Here is a 24,419-nt window from a genome sequence, read left to right on the forward strand (position 1 = left end):
TTTCAGCTTGATTGATTCCCGTGCTCACCCTCAGTCGACATCATCAAATCTCACAGTTCAGGCGCAACATTATTCTTTTCTGTTCCTCATCTGCTGACCTTGCGCTGTCACATTGATTGCTTCATTCATCCCACAGAAACAGATATCATGGCACCCACCACCGATCGCCAGCTCGAGGCTGCCAACCCCCAGGCTCAGGAGCCTATCCAGATGACGCAGCCAAGCTCGCAGCAAGCTATGGGTCAGTCCCAACTGCCGCCTTTGCAACGACTGTGAACCCCCTGGATTGACATTGTGTACTATGGCAGACCCCCAACAAGCTCACCCTCACACGGATGAGCCCGAGATGAACCTCCGTGGCGGCGAGGATTGTGGTGGCTGGTGCCGTGGCCGCTTTTGCTTCATTGTACGTCCCTCTTTCAGTCAGCTGGACGCGTCGCATCCACTAACCGCGCGGTAGATTCCCTGCCCTATTCCTATCAACTGCTGTGTTTTCCCTTGCCCTTGTTAAGCAGAGTTGGAGCATGCGCGCGCGCTTTTTGTTTATCGTTGAATACATACATGGTTCATATCGTTAGCGGGAATACAAGCTGCAGTTTTCGATCGCCTTGTCGGGATATGAATCGTTCCCTCTTACCAGCCTTTCCACATCGGCCTTCCTTAGCCTTGTCCCGATCTAGGCTTCACCAAAGCGCTGGGACCTGCAGCTGCAGCGAAGGCGAGGTACTCGGTCTCGCCTTTTGACCGTAGAAGGGTCTTTGGAAGTGAAAGCGGCATACACTGAATGGGGTGCGTCTGAAGCACATGCATGTGAGAAGAACAAATGAATAACCATTGAGCTAACATATAAGAAAAATGAAAATCTAAAATACCACAAACCTATCAGACCTTCACCATCCGGTTGGGGTCTCGCGCCATGCCCTCAATCTCTTCGCAAAGGATCTCGAAAGTCGTGCTGGACAACTCTTCGCTGAGGGCGCCATCATCTGCACAAATCAGACAAACTTCGACTCGGTCATCCCCTAGAGGCGTCGTGACGACACTGAAGTCGGTTGTATCTTGCTGGGACGCCAGAGCGCCAACATCATACTCACTACCTCCGATTGAGAGACGACGCGTTTGAGACATGCTCTGATGCTGCACCATGGTTGCAAACCCTCCGAGGCCAGCAGTGTTCTCCCACTCTGTGCATTTTTCAATAGTCTCACGGAATCCGAGGGACTCGAATGGCATGTTCTCGACTTGCTGATTCTGGATCTTCAGCAATAGTTGCATCGCCGTGTCTGAAGGACCGATCTCGACCCGCACGGGGACCATGTTCAAACAAGGGCCGACAATGCCCTGGATTTCTTGGACATTGTCGACGTTACGGCCACTGATGAGGTGGCCAAACACAATGTCAGCTGTCCCTGTTATTCTCGCCATGGTCACGGCCCATGCTGCTTTGATGATAGTGGCGGTTGTGATGTTGAGGGATGCGAGAGACTGAACGTTCGCAGTCCGTCTCAACACCCTAGTCGCAAAAGCCTTGAGCGAGGACCGCTCCCGGGGTACCACAGCTGACATTTTTGACCCCTTGAGTAGCTTGGTCCAGTAGCTGTAATGCTCGTTCGTGATTCTTCCCAGGGCGCCATGCACATAGTGTGCGTACGAAGGTGAAGGTACGATTGGCATTCCTTCATACGAAGCCTTCAACGCGTCCAAGATGGCCGGGAAGCAAACGCCATCGTACTGTGCGTGAGAGATTCGGAGGAACATCCTGTGGCGACTAGTTGACGTGTGACGCGCCACGGTGAGGCGAATGACAGGTTTTGCGACGTCGGGGACCGTTGCTTGGTGTTTGGCCTCCAGCTCTGAGGTGAAGTCGTCGATATCAGCGACGTCGTGGACCTTCACCTCTGGCGAGACGTGGCGCAGGACAACCTGCCACGTGCACCCGTGCTGCTGGACGAATACGGTGCGAAGAATGTCAAATGTTGCCACCACGTTCATGATACTCTCGCGCAGGAGTTCAATGTCAAGTGGCCCGTCTCCGTCAAGGTAGAAGTGGTTGAGCATCCATCGCGAGTCCAGTTGGTGACCTGCGATGGATTGAGCCTGAAAGTCTGTTGCGGGGAGGACGTCGGTAATGCTAGCTCGGGATACCCGTGTTGCAGGGCAGATGGTTTCTTTGATGAAGGCCTCGACATCGTCGCATGGGAGCAGGCAGAAGGGTTCGTACTGCTCCGCTCTGCTCTGTACAGAGTCCTTCTTGGAGAAGCAGGTTTCACCGTCGCTGGACGATGTCGCATACTCTGCAGCGCAGTTGGCCACCACATGATCGAGCATTTCGCTAAATGTTGGGTGCTTGAAGATATCTGCCACACTGATAGGCAGGGTTGTCTCCCTGGCGTTGGCGACCATGGACATTGCAATAATGGAGTCACCGCCGAGCTCGAAGAAGCTGCTGTCAGACAGGATTGCCGAAGCTTCCAGTCCCAGGGTTTCTGTCCACACCCACATGAGCTTGTCTGCCAGCAGGGCTCGTACCTGCGATGAGGACTCGAGCTTCTTGTGCATGGAGTTGTTCATGGGGTTTGTGGTGAACGACGACTCGCTCGTGGGTATACTCGTCGTCGCAGCGTGAGGGCTCTGGTCCTTCTCTTGGCTTGACCATGATTTCACTGTGTTTGGCGTGCGTGGAGTTTGCGTGGCCAGCACTGTTCCTTCAAACAGACGCAAGTGTGATAAAGCCTCATCGCAATGGTCCACAAAGTCATCTAGGAGGGCGGCGAAAGTGGACGCTAGAGTTTCGCCATCATTTTCAGAAAGGACATCGGTCCAGTATCGAAGCAAAATGCCCTCATCGCCTCGAGTGGTGTTCACATTGACAGTAACCGCGAATTCACTTGGATCGTGCGCCTCAACCGATTCGCAGACCAAGGGTTCATCATCGGAGCTTGAGGACGGCCCTGAACTCTGGATAGATACCGCAGTGTTGAACAATTGCGTGTTCTTGCGACCGAGGGCGTGATTAACGTGGGCCAAAGACACATGCTGGTGCGGCAAACTCGCAAGGTAGTCTTCCTGGGCGTCGTGGAAAAGGCTCTTGAGAAGCATACCAGGCACAATCTGGAAACGGAAAACAAGCATGTTGATCAGGGGGCCAACAATCTCATCGATGCCCTCGATGGGTGCATCGCGACCTGATGCCAGATACCCGAAGCACACGTCTTCCGAATTTGTGTAGCTGCGAAGGATAAGGCCCCATGCAGCCAGGATGATGCTCGGTAGCGTCACGCCACTTTCTGTACCCAATGAGCTGAGCTGGGAGTAACGACTGAAGTCGACAGCGACCGAATTCAGGTTGCGGTCGAGGGCACGGTGTTGATTCAGTAGCGGGAAGTTGGTTGTCGACGCCCCTGAAAGATAGGTGATCCAAAAGCTCAGGCTGTTGTCGAGGTTCAACTTGGAGATGTGTTCGATGTATCTCTTGTAATTTGCCGCTTCAGAAGATGGCAAGGTACCAGCGTATGCTTTGCCAATGTCCTGCATGATGAGGGCAGTTGAGGCGCCATCGGTGATCGCATGGTTCATCTCCAACTTCATGAACACCCTGCCTTGCGGTGTGCTGCAAATCGTGATCTGATACGGCAATCTTGGACCGAGCCCAGTGTTTGTCTTTTCCAGGGATCTGGAGTTGAGCTTGGCCATCACCTGGATCTCCTTGCACTTGATGACCTCAATCCTGGGCGCTTGTGGCCGCAGGATTACCTGGTCGAATGTGCCACCACGATAGACACTATTGACAAATACAGTCCTGAGAGATGGGTGGCGCGCTATGACCTGCGCACAGGCTGACGAGAGCCTCTGAGCATCGACAATACCTTTGCTGTTCGTGACTTCCAGGACTGTGTGGAATAGGTAGCGTCCTGGATCCTGCACCTGACCCAGGAGCATGCCCGTCTGCATCGGCGAACATGGGAATATGTCATCCACCTCTTCAAGGCCCGTTAGATTGGCAGCTGGTAAGACATTGGTGTCGAGCTTGTGCAGGTCCTCGTAGTTCAAAGGCAACAGTGGGAGATCGCTGAGGGTCAGAGTCCTCGGGGCAATCACAAGCTGGTCTGCCGTATCTAGCAGGGCCTTGCGGCACTTTGAAATCCACGTTGCGATGCGGTCTTGATGGTGCATGTGCTTGTTGTACAGGAAGTTGAAGTGGACGCCGTCTTCCTGTTGCGAGATGGATATCTCAAATAAGGCCAAACGATGTGTGTCAGGGGCGACGTCAGAAATCATCTCAGCCTCCTCCTTGGTTTTCTCATACTCGTACGATTCCAACAAGGAAACCGCTTCCTGGCGACCTTTATGAACACGGCCGAGAAAATTGACAATCACCTCCATTGGCTGGTGTTTTTGATAGTACTCCCGGCCCGACTCTGTCAAATAGCGATGGGCAAAGTAAGGACGGCCGTTGTTCGGTACGTTCCGCCTCGTATCCTTGACCCTGCGAAGGATGTCGACTGTGTCTTCGGGGTGGTCAAGCGAGATTTGCACTGGATTGAGGACTGTGAACCATCCGACGGTCTGGGAGATGTCGAGGGAGTCGTTCCAAGGTTCCCTGCCATGTCCTTCGTTGAACACAGTGGGCAAGTTGCGCTCAGGGAATGTCAAAGCAAAGGATTGCAACAATGCCGATATAAGCACATCCAATGAATCTGTTCCAAGAGGCGACTGCATCTCGCCGGAGGTAATGGCGGAGATAGCTTCGCTGGAGGCGACAAAGGAAACCTCGTTGGTGTGTCCGTATAGATTCAGGCTATGGTCCATACCCCAGAAGCTCAAATCGACAGGCTGTAAGTCGAAGGGGAGCATTGGCTTGCTCTGAGCCTCAACCTCTTCAGAGTGTGCGATCTGAGCTGCGTTCCACGACTGGAATGGCATTGGCTTCGTGTTCGTCAGGGAACTGTGCGACTGGCTCAACAGCCTCTCGAGATCACTCAAAATAATGTTCCAAGAAACAACATCCACGGCAAGGTGGTGGCCAACGAGCGAGATTACCTGGTCGTTGTCCGGTTTCTCGAAAAGGTCAGCGATGAAGAGGGGTCCGTTGATGCTGATCGAGGTTTGACTTTGGGCAATTAGGAGACTCATGTTAGAGTCCTGGGTGATGTGGTGCACCCGTGCCCTGTGAGAGGCGTCGACATCGCCAGAGATTATTTGTGACCAGTTCTCGTCTCTGTCCTTGTTGAACCTTGCGCGGAGCATGGAGTGTCTCTCTACGAGAGTGTAGACGGCCGTCTTGAATACTTGGCTATCAATAGTCTCCGTCACTCGGAGGAGCTGACTTTGATTGAAGCGATCGCCTTGAGATTTGTCTAAACTGTTGTCGAAGAACAGTCGCTGGATAGGTGACAGAGGGAACGGTTTGTCAAGGCTCTCATGGAATTCTGTCTGTTGCCTGAAGTCGGTATCCCCCTTGAGGTGGGAGGTCCCCGCTAGAGCCCTCAACGACTTGCTCCTGATAATGTCTTGCAGTGTCAACCGAAGACCACTGTCCCGACATCGTGTCATGATTTGCATTGCCGTGATGGAATCACCGCCTAGACCGATGAACGATCGATCCAACGGCGTGTCCTCCTCCACAAGATTGAGCGTGAGCGCGACAAATCGTCGCAAGAGGTTCTCCTCTGGTGTTGCAGGGCGTGAAGATATTCCCTCCGCGTCCTTACTGAGAGCGGTCAAATAAGTCTTCATGTCCATCGAAGTCAACCATGTCTGCACGCCGTGTCTATCCAACTTGCCAGACACTAATAGCGGCAGCGACTCCACCACGAGCCACTCAGTCGGAACCATGTACGACGGGAGAGCCCCTGAGATCTTTTCCTGGATAGCCAGCACTTTAGACCTCGCCCTCTGTACCTGTGGTGCAGAGAGCTGCACAAGGTCCATGGTGCCGATCGAAGATTCTTCTGAGACGACGTCGCGAAGAGAGACGACAGCGACCAGGCGGCCCTTGCATATACCGAATTTTGGCAGTGCGACCAGGGCGTGTCGAATGCGTGAATCGGTTTCGAGATGGGCCTCAATCTCTCCAAGCTCCATCCTCTGGCCGTGAAGTTTGACTTGATGGTCTTTGCGACCGACAAAACTCAAAGTCCCGTCTGATCGGTACTTGACCAAGTCACCGGTCTTGTATAGACGCATGTCGTCTTGGGTGAAAAGCGAAGCCCATGCCGGGCTCATGACAAACGCCTCTGCTGTCTTGGCCTCCTGGTTGAGATACCCTCGACTAACGATTGGGCCGTCAATCAGTAGCTCTCCAACACATCCAACAGGTACCAAATGATTGTGATCCATCGGGTCCACGACCCACGTACGCCCACCTTCCATATACTGTCCAATCTGAGTGTGATCTCTCTCCTGAGAAACATGTGCGTTGGCCACACAGAAGACAGTACATTCAGCGGGACCGTACCCATTCATTAGCTCAACCTTATCTGCCCATTTGTCGATTGTCTCGGGCGTCAAAGCTTCGCCGCCGCATACAAGCGTCTTCAGCGTGGTGAATTGCGAAGGGTCCTGGATGTTCGCGACAGAGGGCGTCAAGAATGCCCAATCCGCTCTCAGCGAATTCATAGCCCCTGGGAGATCACTTGTCCGCATCTCTTCGCTGGGGACGCAGAGGCATGCACCCATGATCAGAGCGCCAAAGGTTTCACCCATGGCAATGTCGAAAGCGTACGAAGTGAAGTGGAAGACACGCGATGCTGGTGTAATTCGCATTCGCCTCATGTAGGCCTTGGAACTTGTGCAGAAAGACCGGTGATCGATCACAACGCCTTTTGGCTTTCCGGTGCTTCCAGAAGTGTAAATGACAAAAGCAGCGTCTCGACTAGAAGCCAGACGCAAGGTGTCGTTCATGGGCTGACTCTGGGTCGACATTTTTGTGAACAAGGTGTCGTCAACGATGACCAATTGTTCCACAATGTTCGAGAAGCGACTTTTGTGTGCTGGAGAGCAAAGCACTACCGCGGCCTCGCAGTCTTTGACAATTTCCGCATGGCGCGCTGGAGGATGCATCGGATCCAAAGGGACAATTGCGCCGCCGGCGAGGATGACTGCCAGCATGCCCACGGACGACCACAGGGACTTGTCCATGCAACAGGGAACAAGTACCTCAGCCTTGACGCCTTTTTGAACCAAAATTCTGGCCAAGTTTGAGGCATGACGATTGAGCTCCTCGTAGGAAAGTAGTCCATCCCAGGCGTCGATGGCTGTTGAGTGAGGTTGTGCGGCCGCGACATTCCTGAACAGAGTAGCAATGCTTTCTTCAACGCTCAGTGGCAATGGCTTGTTCCACTCTTTGATTATCTTCACATCTTCTTGCCCACAGAAGTCGAGATCCTGGAGTTTCCTAGTCGAATCCTCTGGTTCGCTGAGTAACTGCTGTAGCAAAGCGCCGAATTGATGTGAGATGCGTTGCACCTGCCAGGGGGATAGGACGTCCTCGTTGTGGTGTGTTGTCAGTCGTAGCTCGTGAGTCCCGAGGTAACACTCCACAACCAGGGGGTAGGTGAAGAAGCTCTTCTGTCCATCACCTTGGACCTCCTCCAAGGCCATTAGTTGGTCTCCCGATGTCTGCTGTGGCTCTTCAACCTGAATCACGAGGAGATTGGCAAAGTCGCAAGCGATTGCCGTTGTCTCATCGAGACGCTTGATGTTCCGCAACCCGGCATGCTGGTATGGTATCACCTCTATCGACTTCTGGTGCACCGATCTCAGAAGCTGCCTTACGGTGAGACCACTGTCGAGGCTGATACGTTGTGGTATAGTGGTCAAGGTGGGACCTAGAATGTCGCCGACCTCTTGGAGGGCGATATCGCGACCGGAGAGCGTCTCGCCAAAGACGACGTCGTCTGATCCAGTCTGGGAACCCAGCACCAATGCCCATGCTGCCCGTACAACCGTGGACAGGGTGACGTCGAGCTTCACGCCATTCATGTCATAGGGAACGACGTGCTGGAACTGCGAGCTCTGACCTCCATTTTCGGTTGTCAGACTGGAGACGACTGGGAAGTGCGAAGGAGAGGCGCCGGCGAGCTTGGCTGTCCAATATGCATCCGAGGCGCACGTGTCAATATCGGACAGATACTTGATAAAGTTGACAAAAGGTGGCCTTTCGCTCGAATGCTCAAGATCGCTAGCATTGTGGTAAAACTGCGAGATGAGGTCCAGAATCGCGGGCATGCTCCACGCATCGTAGAGCGCATGGTGAACTGTCCATACGAAGTAAACGTCGGAAGTCTCAGGCTCACATGCGATGGCGTAAAGAGCTAATTGACCGCCATTAGTACCTGGCACAGTAGCACTCGCCCCGGTGGCATGGTGAACATTGTCGTAGATCCTCCACTCAATGTCATAAGGTTCAAGGACGACTTGGTAGGAAGTCGAGTTATTGGAAAAGACGATACGGGACCTTAGGATCTCCACGTGGTTGGTTGTCTTTTGCACAGCAAGTTTGAACCGATCAAGATCGACTCCAATTGGTAATTGGAAAACGTTCTCGGCAACGTAAGCCCCAGGCTGCTGAAGCGAAGAGGTCATGAGACCTTCTTGGAGAGAACTGCATGGGTAAACATCTTGAATCCGGGCTTCGGGCACTCCGCAACGCTGTGCCAGCTCAGAGAGGAGTGCTGGCCGGTTTTGGTCATCCCCGAGTAAAGCCATTCGTGGCACTCTGTCTGTGATGGATTTTGTAGGCTCCAAGCAGAAGTCCGCCATGTCAGACAGGGTCGGGTGCTTGAAAACATTCATGACAGTAAGAACAACGTCCTCCATCTTGGCTGCTGCGACAAGCTTCATAGCGCCAACAGAGTCTCCACCCAATTTGAAGAAGTTATCTTCTCGATTGATGGCATCAGCATCCATCTGCAGGACCTTTTGCCACGCATTGCGCAGTTTTTGTTGGGCAACCGTCAATGGCTTTGAGGCTTGTTTAATGCCCGCCAGCTTGTACAGTCCAAGAGCTTGAGTTGGGATAGATCCCACTAGAGACTTGAGACTTTGTCGATCGAGCTTGCCTGCTGAGGTCCATGGCATCTTTGTGACAGGGATGTAGATTGTCGGCACCATGTACGAAGGCAGAGCCTTCGCAAGGGCTGCTTTCAACGACTGACAGATCGGTATTAGTGAAGGTGACATTGGCAACAATAAGTCCCTGCTGTCTGCTTCACCGTCATGAGTGAAAAAGACCGCAAGAGCCTTTGTAGATATTGTGCTCTGAGGAACGACCAGTTCCACAGTGGACTGTGAGCTGGCAGGTAAATTGACCTTGACGTGATGCTCAATTTCACCCAACTCGATACGTTGCCCGTTGAGCTTGATCTGAGTGTCTTTGCGGGCGATGTATCGGAATGAACCGTCACAATTGTAGGCAACAAGGTCTCCGGTCCTGTACATGCGGTCGTGTCGATGCCCAGAAAGCTGAAGATTCTTCCTCCATGTCGGGTGGTCTATGAATGCGTCTCGCGACTTGGTTTCGTTATTCAAATACCCTTTGGCAACGATTGAGCCTTCGACAATGAGCTCTCCAATGCTGCCAAGCGGCATGAGACGGTGATAGTTGCGCGCGTCCACTACCCAACAGCGGCTGCCAACAGCATACCCGATCGTTGCCGGGTCCAAATTGAGGACGTTCCCATTCTCATCGACCTTGGTGCTTGTTGTTGCAATCACTGAAGTTTCACTCGGACCATAAGCATTCACCAACGTGGCAGTGCTGCCCCATTTGGTAATGTGATCTTGCGACATCGCCTCACCACCTGTGACGAGAGTTTTGAGGGACGGAACGGTGCCCGGTCGTAGAACATTGGCAACGGAAGGAGTCAAAAGTGTCCAATTGACCTTGAATTTTTCGATGACAGCGCTCAGGTCGTTCAAGCGATCTTGGTCGTTGGGAATGCATATGCAACCACCCACCAATAGGGTAGTCAGGATCTCCATGATGCTGGCATCAAACGTGTGGGAGGCGAACTGCAATACCCTGCTGGTAGAAGTCATCTGGATCGCCTTTGCATGAGCTATACCACCAGTTGTAAAGGCCCCATGCTCGATAATTGTGCCTTTAGGGAGCCCCGTGGTACCGGATGTGAAGATGATATAGGCTGGATCCATGGGACCTGCGCGCTGTTCATGGCCCGACGACCGCGAAAGATGGTCAGGCAGCTGTGAGATGCTTTCTGAGCTGACATGGTGAACAGGCACGCCCAGATGCTCGAGCTTTGGGGCCAAAGACTCGGAGCAGAGAACGAAACGGCCCTCGATACTACGCACGAGAAAGCTCGTGCGCTCAGCCGGGTGAGCTGGATCAAGGGGGACAAATGCGCCACCGGCTTTGAGCACAGCAAGCATGGCTACCACAGTCCAAGCCGATTTCTCAAAGCACAGAGGGACATAGGTACTCGGCACGACACCTTGGGACACTAGATATGCCGCGAGACGGGTCGAGATGCGATCCAATTCTTGGTAGGTGAAGGTAGCGTCCCAAGCGTCGACTGCTGGTGTATTCTCGGGCTGTGTTTGAGCATTCTCTTCGAATACATGGTGGATGCAGCGGTCTGTGTACTCTGGTTCTTTGTGATTCCATGTCTGTATTTGCTGTACGCATTGGACGCTGGTGATGTCAAGCGTGCCAATCTTCGTATCTCGGCTCGAGGAAACCATAGAGGTTAGAATCTGGTCAAATGTGGAAGCCACATTACTGATTTGATTATCCGATATTTTGTCAGACCAGTAGCAAAGCTGAAGCTCGGTGTCCGAGTCCCATACTTCGACGTTGACAGTGATGTCGTACTCGCTCGGGTCTGCGGCATCACGAACATCGAACGAGAGAGACCCGGCGGCCATGTCTTTTGAAACGGATCTCCGCTGGAATGAGTAGGCAGTGTTGAACAAAGGCCCATTTGCGATGCTGTGCTGCATGTCGGCAAGGGACGCCTCTTTATGCTGCATCGACTGGAGAAGATCTCTCTGAACAGCTTGCATGATGTCGCCAAGGGCAGCAGCTGGATCGAGATGTACCCTGAACACCAGCATGTTGATAAACACGCCAATTGAATCGCCAATTCTTTCAACGGGTATTTCTCTTCCAGATACTAGATAACCGAAGCAAACATTGTCAAGACCAGTGTAGGCCTGTAGAACAAGTGCCCAGGCGAGTTGCAGGATGTTGGACAGAGTGATGCCAGACTCGTTGCAGAAGTCGCTCAGCTTGCTGGCGCACGATAGCTTTTGATTGTAAGATCGGAGAGCCCGACTTCGCGGCTGGGCCTCTTTGCTTGTTGGGAAATGGCAGGGTTCTATACCCCCCAAATACTGCTTCCAGTAAGCCGCAGCCTCTTCACGCAATACACCTTGCGAGTAAGAGATGTAGTCTCTGTAGACGGACAATCGAGTCAGAGGCAGGTTCTCGTCGTAGGCAAGGGCCAAATCGCGGAATAGGATCGGCATAGAAGTCCCGTCGCAAATAGCATGGCTCATCTCCAAGACGCAGATGACCTTTTCCCCTGGCATCTGGCATATTCTCAGTCGATGCGGAGGCTGGTTTTGGGTCAGGCCAAGAGCATGCTGTGACCTCAATTGTTGGAATGTTTCCATGTCGGTACAGTGATATGAAGCGACGTTCGCGGGCCAATGTCTCAATACGACTTGATGCATGCCTTCGTCCTGGGTGAGACTGCCCACGAAGACGGTTCGAAGCGTCGAATGCCGCTCGACAACCTTTTGCCAAGCGTTCGTGAGACGCTGCACATCAATAGACTGGCCAGGATAAGTGTTTTTGACTTCGAATGTAATGGAATAGGCGTAGTGCTCTGGGTTCTTGAGCTGTGTGATTAGAATGCCTTCTTGCACTGGGGAACACGGGTAGGCATCCTCGACGTCTTCCAGCGAAGCAACCCCCACTTGCGAAAGCCTCGACTTTATGAGTTCAATCCCATTGAAAGCCAAAGGAAGCAGAGGGAAGTCTGACATTGTCGGATCAGGCTCTGCTCTGCACAGAGTCTCCGCGGCTTGCTGTAAGGTCTCTCCAAAATTGGCGATCCAGGTGCGAATTCTGTCTTGTCTGCGCATTCGACGATTGAAGGAGAACTCAAATGAGAGGGTGCCGGAAGTAACAGATGCTGTGATCTCAATCAAGGCCAGACGTGGCACTTCGCCGCCAATGTCTGTTTGAGAGTTGATGGCGTCCATCATCCCCCCTTCCAAGGTCTTGAAGATGGAGTCTGCTCGGTGGCCCTGGTGAATTTGCCCCAGGTAGTTGAAAGCAATTTCCAGGGGCCACTGAGCAAATGCACCTTGTTCTTTGTCAGACAAGATGCTGTGAGCGAAAAAAGGCTGCCCTTTGCCTGGCGTCTTCCGGCGGAAGTCTTTAATCCACTTCACAACGTCCACAATGTCAGCATCTGCAGGCAGGTATTCTGGCAGATAAACAGGACAGAGCGTTGTGAACCATCCGACCGTGCGTGATACATCAAGCTTGTCATTCCACGGTTCTCTGCCGTGCCCTTCATTGTAGATCGAGGGAGCATGTTGACGGTCTTTGAACGTCTGCGCAAAGGAAAGCAGCAGGGAAGCCAACATCACATCAACGACTTCGGTCTTCAGGGCCTCATGGCATGCGCCAAGGAGGAGGAGAGAGTGCTGTGTGTCAATCTCGACTTTCTCAATGACTGCGTCTTGGTGGGAGTTTCTGACACCTTCCACGCCCCAGTAAGAGATGTTGCGAGGTGGTACCGGGATACTGTGAAAGACTTGTTCCGGGCTCATGCTCTGCGCTTCCTGTAACTGCAGGTTGTTCCAGGTCTGGAAAGGCAGTGATCGGACAAGTTGAGGTCGATCAGTTGAAAGTAATTGTTCGAGGTCGTCGAGTATGATTTGCCATGAGACAACGTCGACAACCAAGTGATGCGCAGCAATGAACAGAAGCCGGGCGTCAGAGTCTGCCATTTCAAATAGACCGGCAGCAACAAGAGGTCCTGCTTGAATGTCCAGTGACTTTTGACTTTGCTCCGTGAGTCCATGAAGATGCTCCGTAAGAACAAGCGCGTGTGAGGAAACCTTGAATGATCCGCTTACCTCGGGCGTAATTCTTTGTGACCAGACACCGTCTTTCATTGAAAACCGGGCTCGGAGCATGCTGTGGTTCTGAACCAGTGTCTCTAATGCAGCTGACAATTGATCCGCAGAGACCGGTTGAGAGGTGGTGACAATGATGCTCTGGTTGAAGTGTGTAGACTCAACACCCATGCAATCAAAATAAACCTTCTGAATAGGCGACAACGCGAAGTCTTCCTCTTCCTTTTCGAACTCAAACACGACTTCCTGGACAGTTGTTGCACGCGTGGCAAGATCAACAACGGAATTGCTTTGCATGATATTCGCGACTGTGAGCGCAATATTGGATGCCCCGCAAACACTCATTAGCTGCATTGAGGAGATAGAGTCGCCGCCCAAATGGAGGAAAGACTGGTTGAAGGGGACCTTGAGAACATCGAGATTAAGAACTCTGGCCCAGGCAGCCCTGAGCTTGTTCTCGAGGTCTGTGGGCTCTCTGTCAAGACCGGCCGCATTCTCTTCAATGTCCAAGATTCCTTGATAGACATGGTCGTCCAGAGCTTCAACCCAGTCAATGACACGACGACGGTCAAGCTTGCCGGAGGATTGGAGAGGGAAATGATCGATAACAATCCATCTCGAGGGAACCATGTAAGCAGCGAGGTGACTAGCAACCCGTTCGCGTATTCCCGAGAGAAATGAGGCTGTCGTGGCCTTCTCAGCGAGCCGAATATCGTTGCTAGAGGTATTGGACTTGGCGTCTGCGACCGACTTGAGCGTCATGACAGCAGTGAGCCGCTTCTGGCAGCGCCCCGAAGCCGGGAGTATCGCCAGCCCATATTGAACTGCAACGTCCGTGCCGAGATGATGTTCCACTTCGGAGAGTTCAAGCCTTTGTCCGTTGATCTTGACTTGATTGTCCTTGCGGCCTTGGAAAACGATTGTGCCGTCTTGCGCGAGCTTGACCAAGTCACCGGTCTTGTACATCCTGCGATCCGCCTTCCTGTCGTTGGCAGGGAATTGGTCGCACCAGGTGGGATTCGTGATGAAGGCTTCTTCGGTCTTGCGAGTGTTGTTGAGATAACCTTCAGCCACAATTAGGCCTTCTACCACGAGCTCACCGGTAGCCCCTATGGGAACCAGTAGGTTGTGGTCTGCTGGATCAACAACCCAACAAAGGCCACCCACCGCGTGGCCAATATTCGACGGGCCCGATGCCAATGTAACTTCTGGGTTCACTGTGGCTACGACAGCCGTCTCGCTCGGGCCGTATGCATTCATCAGACGCACATTGGCTGAGGCCCAGGTGTTGATGTGAGCGGCAGTCATTGCCTCTCCTCCAAGGACCAAGGTCTTGAGCTGGGGTACCTGCGACGGCATCATGAGTTGGGCGACTGAAGGTGTCAACAGCGTCCAGTTCACCCCCATACGATTGATGGCTCCGGTAAGATCGTTCAGTCGTTCGTCCTCGCTCGGCACACAGACGGTTCCGCCGTGTATTAAGGTTGTGAGAATCTCCATGATACTTGCATCGAAAGTATGCGACGCAAATTGCAGGACGCGCGAAGACTCGTCCATACCCATGGCTGACCCATGAGCCAGTGCACCAGTGCAAAATGCCCCGTGACTCACAATAGTACCTTTGGGTTTGCCTGTTGTGCCTGATGTGAAGATGATATAGGCAGTGCTCGTAGCTGAGACGGACACATCCGCATGTTGTTCAACACGAGTGAGGCCCTCCAGAAATTCTCGAGACACAACCAGAGGCTGCCGATCGAGTCGAGCAAACCTCTCCCTGTGAGCTGGAGAACATAAAATAACCCCTGCATCCACATCTTCCAAAATGCCATTGATGCGAGTATCCGGGTGAGAAGGGTCCAGAGGGACGAACGCTGCACCGCATTGAAGAACAGCCAGCATGGAGACGGGGACTAGGAATGACTTTTCCAGGCAGAACGGGACTATTGTCCCCGGAGACACACCAAGCTCACGCAGCTGTGAAGCTAGACGGGCGGCAAGTGTCTGCATAACCCCGTGGGTAAGATCGCCATCCCATGCGCAGATTGCAAGCTTCTCTGGACCATGTTTATCTCCTTGTCGTTTGATCAAGGCGTGCACCGTATCTTCGATGCGGGCTGGCAGTGTGCGATTCCAGTCGCGAAGGGTCTCCATATCGTGGACGCTCAAAAGTCCAATCTTGCCCAAAGTCCCATCGCAAAGCTCTGAGGAGTTCAAGGATTCCAGCATGAAGCCAAAGTGATCCATTATGCGGTGCATCTGCCATTCAGGAATCACGTTGACATCAAAGTGAACCACTGTCTCGAGGTCCGTCTCCGCAATGTGGCAGGAGAGCATGAGAGGATACGTGTAGAAGTTGGTACCAGCCATCTCGTTCGTTTTCTCGTCCCAGAATGAGTCCTGCGAGCCACGTTTGCCGTGATTGAAGGCAATCAAATTCTGTGCCTCGCACGCTATAGCTGCGTCGTCGTTGAGATGCTTGATGCGCTGGATCCCTGCATACTGATGAGGCATAGTAGCAGCTGACTTGCCTTGTGTTTTGGAGAGGAACTCCTCCACCGTTAACGAGAGATCGACCATTATTCTTGTAGGCACGGTCGTCAAAGTCGCTCCAATCATATCTTCAATGCCAACCACGGGTGCGTCGCGGCCCGTCATGGTTTCCCAGAACACGACATCGCCTGCCCCTGAATACGCCGCGATGGTCATCGCCCAAGCCGCGCGGATCCTCGTTGGGATAGTGAATTCAGATCCACCTTGTTTCCCTAGTGGAGTGGTGTGGACAATGAGGCTACTTGCGCTCGGTTGATAATCCGGACTTGGCAATCTTGGGAAATGCTGGGTTGAGATGTCCGATAGCTGAGATTTCCAAAACTGATCAGTCTCTTTTTGGTTGAGTCCAGTGACATACTGAATGAATCTGGTGTATGAAGGCCCGCTCAGCTGAGTGAGAGTTGCTGGGGCTTCGTAACATCTGCGAACCTTGTCGAGAATGATGGGTAAGCACCAGCCATCATACAAAGCGTGATGAATAGTCCAGACAAAATAGGGGGTGCGTGGGTCCGAGCCGACCAAGGCGTAGCTAGCCAGCGCAGCGCCGTTGTGTTGAGGCAACCGGCGGTCGGACTCTCCTAGGCAAGCAAGGCTAGCGATGGACTGCCAGTGGATTGCCTCGTCGACAACAACTTGGAGAAATCCATTCGCCTCTGTATGGACTATGCGTGTTCGTAACGATGGCTCAGCCTTTGCAGTAGCATTCCAAGCTCTCATGAATCTATCAGCGTCCAGGTTTTCTGGCAAACGGTAGACAAGCTGGGCAACGTAAGCACCGGGCTCCCTGTTTGAGAGAGCCATCAAGCCTTCCTGGATTGGTGTACATGGATAGACGTCTGTGATCTGTTCCGGCTGGATCATCGCTATCGCCGACAGATCCTGTTTGAGCGCGTCGACCGACGTGCCCCTTGGCGCGAGACTGAACGGATGAATAACGGACGCTGGAGACATAGACACTCGCCGGGCTGTCTCCGCCATCTGGAACAAGGTGGCTTTCTGGAAGATGCTTCCGACTGTCAGACTGATATCATGCTTCCTAGCAAGGGTCACCAGGCGCATAGCGCCAAGCGAGTCTCCTCCAAGCTTGAAGAAATTGTCCTCCACTCCTATGGATGAAGCTTCGATTGCCAAGACCTTGGCCCAGAGCTCAGCCAACTTGATTTCAAACTCGCTGGCGGGGGCACGGCCGCTCCTTGTAGCCAGTTTGTATGAGCTTATCAGTGTCGCAGACACCTCCGAGGCTTGCGAACGCAGGCCGCGGCGGTTCAATTTGCCAGATGCTGTGAGAGGCATTTGTGACACGGGGAGCCACATTGAAGGCACCATGTAGCTCGGGAGTTTCTGTGACAGTTTGATCTCCAGGTCCTTGGCTTGTGCTCTGAACCTCTCGTTGACAGACAGAATGTTGCTCTCGTCTTCACAACTGGGCACGTGTCCATCTGCTTCGGCACAAAGAAAGCACGCCAGAGACTTTTTGCCTTCTAGAACAACGAGTTCCACTGCTGTCTGGGTTCCCGCCGGGAGTAGCTGCTCAATGTTGGCTTCAATCTCGCCGAGTTCAATGCGCTGTCCGTTGAGTTTCACTTGGTTGTCTTTGCGCCCAAGATACATGAGCGTGCCATCTGAATCATAGCGCACCAGGTCACCCGTCTTGTATAGGCGCCTGTTGGTGTCGGTACAGTTGAAAACTCCCTGTGACCATGACGGAGGGCTGATGAAGTTCTGCTCTGTCTTCTCGGGGAGATTCAGATATCCACGGGACACAATCGGGCCATCAATCAAGAGTTCTCCTGTGCAACCGGCAGGTAGCAGGCAGTTGTGGTCGTCCGCATCAACAACCCAGACAACGCATCCTACTGCACGACCAATGTTGGTGGCTTTGCCCGGCGTTGCGATGTCACCAGAGTACGTTGAGTTGACTGAGCACTCTGATGGGCCATAGCAACACGTCAGTCTCACAAAGTCCCTCCAAATTTCGACACACTTTGCAGTGACAGCTTCTCCCCCCAGCGCCAAAGTTTGCAGCGTGGGCACTTCGCTGGGTTGAAGGAAGCAAGCTACTGTGGGGGTGATGTCAGCAAATGTGACCTGTAACCTGTTGATAACCCCGGTCAGGTCATTGAGTCGCTCATGATCTGAAGGCACACAAACGCAGCCTCCTCGAGTCAAGGTGGTGAATATCTCTGCGAGGCTGTTGTCAAAGGTATATGAAGCGAACTGCAAGACGCGCGAGTCCTCCTCGTAGCCAAGCAATGGCCCGCTGTATGCAGCATTGGTGGCTATGCCGCGATGCTCCAGGATCACGCCTTTTGGTCGGCCTGTGCTGCCCGAAGTATATATGACGAAGCAGGCATTGGAGGGTTCGACATGAGGCAGCGCCACGTCTTCGGATTTGCTGAGACATTGAAGCAAGTCGTTCTCAAGAGCCACGGTTTGTCCCACGAGGCTCTTGAACCTTTGCGCCTGGGAAGGAGACACCAAAGCCAACGGTGCTCTCGTGTCCTCGGCACGAAGCTGGATCGCAGCATCTGGGTGGGCCGGATCCAGGGGAACACAAACTCCACCGGCTTTCAACACCGCCATCATGGCGACAATAGCGAGTGCCGACTTGTCGAAACAGAGGAGAACGAAGGTCTCTGGCTGCACCCCTAGAGATGCGATATGTAGGGCCAATCTGGTGGAGACATCATCAAGCTCTGCGTACGTGAGGTCCAGATCCCAAGAAGCGACAGCTGGAGCATTTGGACGACGCAGGGTTTGTTGATGTACAATCTCGTGAAGACTGCGCTCAATGGGTGCAGGCATTGACTGGTTCCAGACACCAAGTTGTTCACGATGCCAATGACCGAGGTGGTCGAGCTGGCTCAGTGGTGTTGTGCAGTTCCGCAGAATGTTGGTGAGCACCTGGGTGAAAGTACTCGCTACATTCTGTGCTTGACCATCTGAAAGTGTGTCTGTCCAGTACATGAGATCGACAGCCATTTCCTTCTCGTCGGCTTCGATGTTAATGGAAACATTATACTCATCTGGGTCGTATGTTGGTCGACATTCTTGAAACGTAATATTTGCTGGATTCTCGTCGGCACGGGGGAGCTTGCGGTAAGACAAGGCTGTGTTGAACAGGGGCGTGTTGGAGAGCTTCAACGCATGCTGCACCTCGGAGAGAGAGATGTGACGGAATGCAAGACTATCTAGATAGTCCCTCTGTACGGTGGTCATGACCTCCGCGAGATTTGAAGCGGCGTGTATGTTCAAGCGGCAGGCGACCATGTTAATGACGGGCCCAACAACGTCGCGGATTCCATCGATCGGTAGGTCTCGGGATGATGTGAGGTAGCCAAAGCACACTTCTTCCGAAGCAGTGTACAGGCGAAGTGTCAGTGCCCACGCGGCGTAGATGGCGTTGACAATGGTGACACCCATTTTGTCGCATAGTTCCTGGAGCTCCGTTGGTTTGTCAAACTTCACTCTCACATATCTCAGCTCCTTCGACGGTGCGATGATGGCATCGTCGAGCACCGGGAAGTGGCAGGGCTCAATGCCCGACAGGTAGTTGGCCCAGTAAGCTAAACCGGCCTCCTTTGGTTGAGTCGCCAAGTACGCGATGTAATTTCGGTAGAGAGGCGGTTCCCTAGCTCGGAGCTTTCCATCGTACGCTTTGGAAAGGTCTCGGAAGATGATAGACATGGATGTCCCGTCCATGATGATGTGGCTGATATCCAACCTGCAAAAGACCCTGCCGTCCCTTGTCTGGCAGATCTCAAAGCGATGCAAAGGTCGGTCAGTGTCGCTTTGGTGCTGAGGAGGGGAGCCCAACAAGACTTTGGCCTCCTTTTCCGAATCGGCTTTTGACTGTAAGGCCGCTGCTTTAGTCTGCCTGAGAACAACCTGATCGTACAAAGAGTCTTGCTGGCTGACACTCTCAATGAACACCGTTCGCAAAATGGGGTGGTACTGCACCAGATGAGACCAAGCAGCCGCGAGTTTGTGGACATCCACTGGCGAATTGTCCCTGTTCTTCACTTCGTGCAGGGTGTAAGCAGCGTAAAAGGCGCCATTTCTCGCAGTGCTAACCAGGAGACCCGACTGCATTGGGGAGCACGGGTAGGCATCTTCCACCTCGTCCAATGCTGTGATGCCTGCTACGTGGAGTTTCTCATGTACCAAGACATCCAGGCGGTTGTATGTCAGGTCGAGTAACGGAAAGTCACTCAGTGTGGCTTCCCGCGGCCTTTCGCTTAGTTCTTGGATCATGTCACTGAGTTTGTGCTGACAAGTTGAGATCCAGCGTCTGATGCTGTCCTGGTGCTTCATGTTCTGGTTGAAGACAAATGAGAATCGTAGGCATCCCTTGAGGATAACAGCCGATACCTCAAAGAGGGAGATGCATGATGTTTGAGGCCCTACATCAGCACCCTCAGTCGCACCTCGCACCTCTCCAGCAATGTCTTTCGCAGGCGTGAAGAGGGCGCCTTCGCGTTCCAGCTGCTGGTACTGTCCCAAGTAATTGAAGGTGATCTCCAACGGCCAGTGCCGTGAGAAGACATCGCAGCCGTCTTTGGTGAGCCATCGGCTCGCGAAGTAGGGCCTTCCGCTTGATGGCACTTTGCGGCGTCCATCTTTGACTGCCTTTGCTGCGTCTACAAGGCTTGTGTGAGGGCTCGAGCCGGCAAAGACGGGATAAATTGTGGTGAACCACCCGACTACATCAGACAAGTCAATGGACGAATCCCACACTTCTCTTCCGTGGCCTTCCGTAAAGATGGCCGGCACGGGCCGGTCCGTGAATGTCTGTCCGAATGAAAAGATCATGGCTGCCAGTAGGACATCGGGTACCTCTGTTCCAAGAGCCTCGTGGCACTTTGACAAGAGTAGTGAGGTCAAGGACTGGTCAATCTCAAATGCCTCTCGGGTCATTTGTCCGTACACATTGGGCTCATCTACCATGCCCCAATACTCAGCATTCCCATCAGGTATCCCCTGCACGGGGAGTACCTGCGCAGGTGTTAACGAAGATGCATGGTCTGACTGTAACTTGCACCAGACTTGGAAATGCAAGGGTCTCTCAGTAGTCGAGACTGATCCAGGATGGGTAAGGATCTCTTCCAGTTCCTGAAGAATGACCCTCCATGAGACGAGATCAATGACAAGGTGGTGTGCCACGACGAAAAGCAACTCGTCGTCGCCGTTGACGTCCATCAGGTCTGCAGCAAACAATGGCCCATTTTCTGCATCAAGACATGTTTGACTTTCGACCAGCGAAGCGTCAACATCATCCCGTGATGCAAGTGTGAATGTCCGCAGACGGTAGGATGACGCTACGTCGTTGGTGATACGCTGTTGCCAGCTGCCTGCGCCGTCTCTATTGAATCGTGCGCGCAGCATGGAATGTCTTTGAATGACGATTTCGATGGCTGCGCGCAGCTCAGACGTCAGGATGCGTCGACTGGTGCGAAGTAGGAAACTCTGGTTATAATGGCCTTGGTCGAAGTTAGGCCGTGAGAAATATAGTTTCTGGATGGGAGATAGGTCAAAGGCTTGCTCGAGCACCTCCCTATGAAGCATTGGTGTCTCAATATCCTTGATATGCGAAGCCAGTTCGGCTATTGACTTGGACGCGATGATATGGCGCACGGTGAGGCTGATGCCGACCTTTCTGCACTCGCTCATGACCTGCATGGCGGAGATGGAATCGCCTCCGACACTGAGGAAGGATTGCTTTAGGCCGAGTTGCTCTGCTTTAAGGTTCAAAACATGACTCCATATTCTATGGAGCTCCTTTTCAGAGTCGCTCGCAAAGGTCATGTCGTCCAGGGCGCCACGTGTGGTAACATCCGGATTCAGCTGGCGGTAGAGCGCTTCGCTCATGTTGTTGACCCATTGCGCAGTCTGCTTGCGGTCGAGCTTACCTGATTGCAGACGGGGAATAAACTCAACTGGGAGCCACATGGAGGGGATCATGTAAGGCGGTAGTCGTTCGATGAGGAGTTGCTTTGCCTCGTCAACCTTGTCCCTGGCAGACTCCTCAATCTCGCCTTCGATGAGCTGATATGGGCGACCTTTGGGTACAAGGTCCTGGTTCAGTGCGTCACTCAGCTGCACTATTGCCAGGAGCCTGTCTTTGCAAAATCCCTCTTGAGGCAACACGATCATGCCATGCTTGATGCTGGGGCTCACGTTGAGGTGATGCTCAATCTCGCCCAGTTCAATGCGCTGACCATGGAACTTGATCTGGGTGTCCTTGCGACCAGCAATATGGAATGTCCCATCATGGTTGTACTTCACAAGGTCACCCGTCTTGTACATCCGACGCGGCTTGGGCACCGCAGGCAGACCTTTGGCCCATTCTGGATCCAAGATAAAGGCATCCGCAGTCTTCTCGGGCTCCTTGTAGTATTCCCGTGCCAGCGTATGACTTTCTATAACCAACTCACCGACAGCACCCACAGGCATCAATCGGTTGTGATTATATCTGTCCACGATCCAGCAATGAATTCCCACCTGATGGCCAATGTTCAGGGGGTTCTTGCCTTCACGCATGCCCCGGTGGACGTGTGATACAACGGACGTCTCAGCAGGGCCATAGCAGTTGATAAGGTTGATGTGTGACCATGAGCGGATGATGGCCTGCGTCATTGCCTCACCTCCCGTGACCAGCGTCTTCAGTGATGGCACATTGTCAGGGTTGATGAATTTAACAAAGGTCGGGGTAAGAAGTGCCCAATTCGCTTGGAGTTGGGTAATTGCCTCTTCAATGGCGTTCAAGCGCGCCTCTTCACTTGGGATGCAAACGCATCCGCCAAGTATGAGGCATGAAAGGATCTCGGTGATGCTCACATCGAAAGTAGAAGCCGCGAACTGCAATGATCGTGTGTTGTGGTCCATCATCATGGCAGGCCCGTGTGCCATGGCACTGGACAAGAGGGCGCCATGCTGGATCAGAGCTCCCTTGGGCTCGCCAGTGGTTCCGCTCGTGAAAATCATGTACGCGCCGTTCGTGTAGGACACGGTGCTGTCATTGTGCTCTCCCGAAACATGGTCTCCCAATTCAGAGAAAAGCTGGTCATCCACTGGTATCAGTGTAGGAGCAACTGTCGCCAGCTTCTCCAGATGATGTCTCGAACACAACAGTGTTTGGCCCCCGACTTTGTGTGCCAGTGCCTGCAGTCGGGGGACAGGGTGCGTGGGGTCAAGCGGCACAAAGATACCTCCAGACTTGAGCACTGCGAGCATGGCAACGACAGTCCATTTAGACTTGTCGAAGCAGATCGGCACGAACGACTCCAGCGCCACACCGGCAGCCTGCAGTGATAATGCGAGACGATCCGATAGAGTTGATAGTTCGCGGTAGGACAAGGTGCCGTCCCAAGCACATATGGCCTCGGCATCAGGCCTCGAGATCGCTTGTTCGGAGATGACATGATGAATGCACTTCTGGACGTTACTCAATGGGCTGCTGTTCCATGCTAGAACTTGTTGCAGGTTAGGCTGACTGAAGCAGTCGAGACGCGAGAGAGTGTCATCGCCTGACGCGGCACTCAGCTCAGAGAACAACTTCTCAAAAGTGCTGTTGATATTGCGCGCCTGATCAATGGTCATGAAAGATCCAACCCAGGAGAGCTCCGTCGTGAGTTTCAGGGGGTCCACGGTGATGATGATCTTGAATTCAGGGAAGGGATTGGGGTCAAGAGCCGAGTCTGTGTCGTCGTCGTGCCTGGTTGCGTGAGATTCCAACTTGAAACGTCGAAGCACAAGCGCAGTGTTGAGCTTGTCGGTGATGCTTGTCGACGATACTGTCGTTGGGTTACACTCAGAAAAGACCCTATGCACCTGTTGATCGCCGCCCACGTGGAGCTGTAGGACTTGTCTCTCCGAAAGGGGGAGGCCAGATGGATCGACATTGTTTTCAGATATTTGATTGTTGTATCCAAAGCAGACCGTGTCGAGGCCTGTAAAACAACTGATCAAGACGCCCCAGGCGGTGCAAAGAGCAGCATTGACGTCAGGATGGCTTTGTAGTCCAGTGTTGGCGAGATTGCTTTTGATTGCAAGGTAGTTTGGGCGATTGTTCTCGCCGACGTCGAACGCAGGAAACACGCATGACTCCAGTTCTTTCAACCCAGACACCTGGGAGACATCTGTTCGGCGACTGTTGGAGGCCATTCTGAGTTCCAATATGCTGGGAACCTGTCTGCAGAAATGAGACAGATGATGCGAGATTAGATATCTGGAGACTGAACGTGAGTGAACGTCTAGCTCTGGCTGGCAATGGTAAAAGCCCAGGTCCCAGTTAAACCAATGTGGAAAGCATCAGCGTATGGATGAGATAGATAGTCTTTCTGTCAATTTCCAATGGGCAAAGAGCGCAGTGCTGAAGACCCCCTAGGGAAGCTCTCGGTGCCCCAGTTCAAACCTCGCTTGGCCAACAAACCAGATGAGCGATCGTGGTGTGTTGTCACGACGCAGGTGGCTGGCCTAGAAAATATTTTCCGATCCTCCATGGCGCTCATGTTTTGTCAATATCTCATCATGCCTGCAGATGGCCTACCCCTGGCGGGCTCGCAGCTGGCGGTCTCGTCCGTGAAATGTCCTATTTGGGCGTCTCTGGGGATAAAAGCAAGGCTTCCGGAACGAATGCAGAAATGAGGGGCGGCTGAAATGTCTTTCCATGAACGGTGCCCTTCGCTTCGCGGTATTAATTCCTTCTTTCTCGGTACATGTACATGAGCCCTCAGCCTGCTAGACAGGGTGGC

General features: G+C 53.0%; 2 protein-coding genes across 2 annotated transcripts; one reads left to right on the forward strand and one right to left on the reverse strand.

Moving 5' to 3' along the window:
- Position 1: 1 nt before the first annotated feature.
- On the forward strand, positions 2 to 847 carry F5Z01DRAFT_198408 (uncharacterized protein). Its single transcript, XM_046258072.1, has 3 exons — positions 2 to 241; positions 309 to 406; positions 461 to 847. Exons 1-3 carry the CDS (start codon positions 148 to 150, stop codon positions 509 to 511), a joined length of 243 nt encoding a protein of 80 aa, XP_046122400.1. The 5' UTR covers positions 2 to 147; the 3' UTR covers positions 512 to 847.
- F5Z01DRAFT_689818 (uncharacterized protein) lies at positions 663 to 23,829 on the reverse strand (the record flags this gene model as incomplete). Its single annotated transcript, XM_046266096.1, has 1 exon — positions 663 to 23,829. The coding sequence occupies one exon, from the start codon at positions 23,827 to 23,829 to the stop codon at positions 883 to 885; it is 22,947 nt and encodes a 7,648-aa protein (XP_046122401.1). The 3' UTR covers positions 663 to 882.
- Between the last annotated feature and the right edge of the window lie 590 nt (positions 23,830 to 24,419).

Source organism: Emericellopsis atlantica, assembly GCF_019669845.1.
Source record: "Emericellopsis atlantica unplaced genomic scaffold F5Z01scaffold_2, whole genome shotgun sequence".
NCBI lineage: Eukaryota > Fungi > Ascomycota > Sordariomycetes > Hypocreales > Bionectriaceae > Emericellopsis > Emericellopsis atlantica.

What these genes read in the sequence shown, in the direction of transcription:
- F5Z01DRAFT_198408 (XM_046258072.1), top strand. Translation starts at nt 148, where the DNA reads ATGGCACCCACCACCGATCGCCAGCTCGAGGCTGCCAACCCCCAGGCT. An exon ending in AAGCTCGCAGCAAGCTATGG is followed by an intron (nt 242 to 308) that starts GTCAGTCCCAAC and finishes GTACTATGGCAG; the next exon opens with ACCCCCAACAAGCTCACCCT. An exon ending in GTGGCCGCTTTTGCTTCATT is followed by an intron (nt 407 to 460) that starts GTACGTCCCTCT and finishes ACCGCGCGGTAG; the next exon opens with ATTCCCTGCCCTATTCCTAT.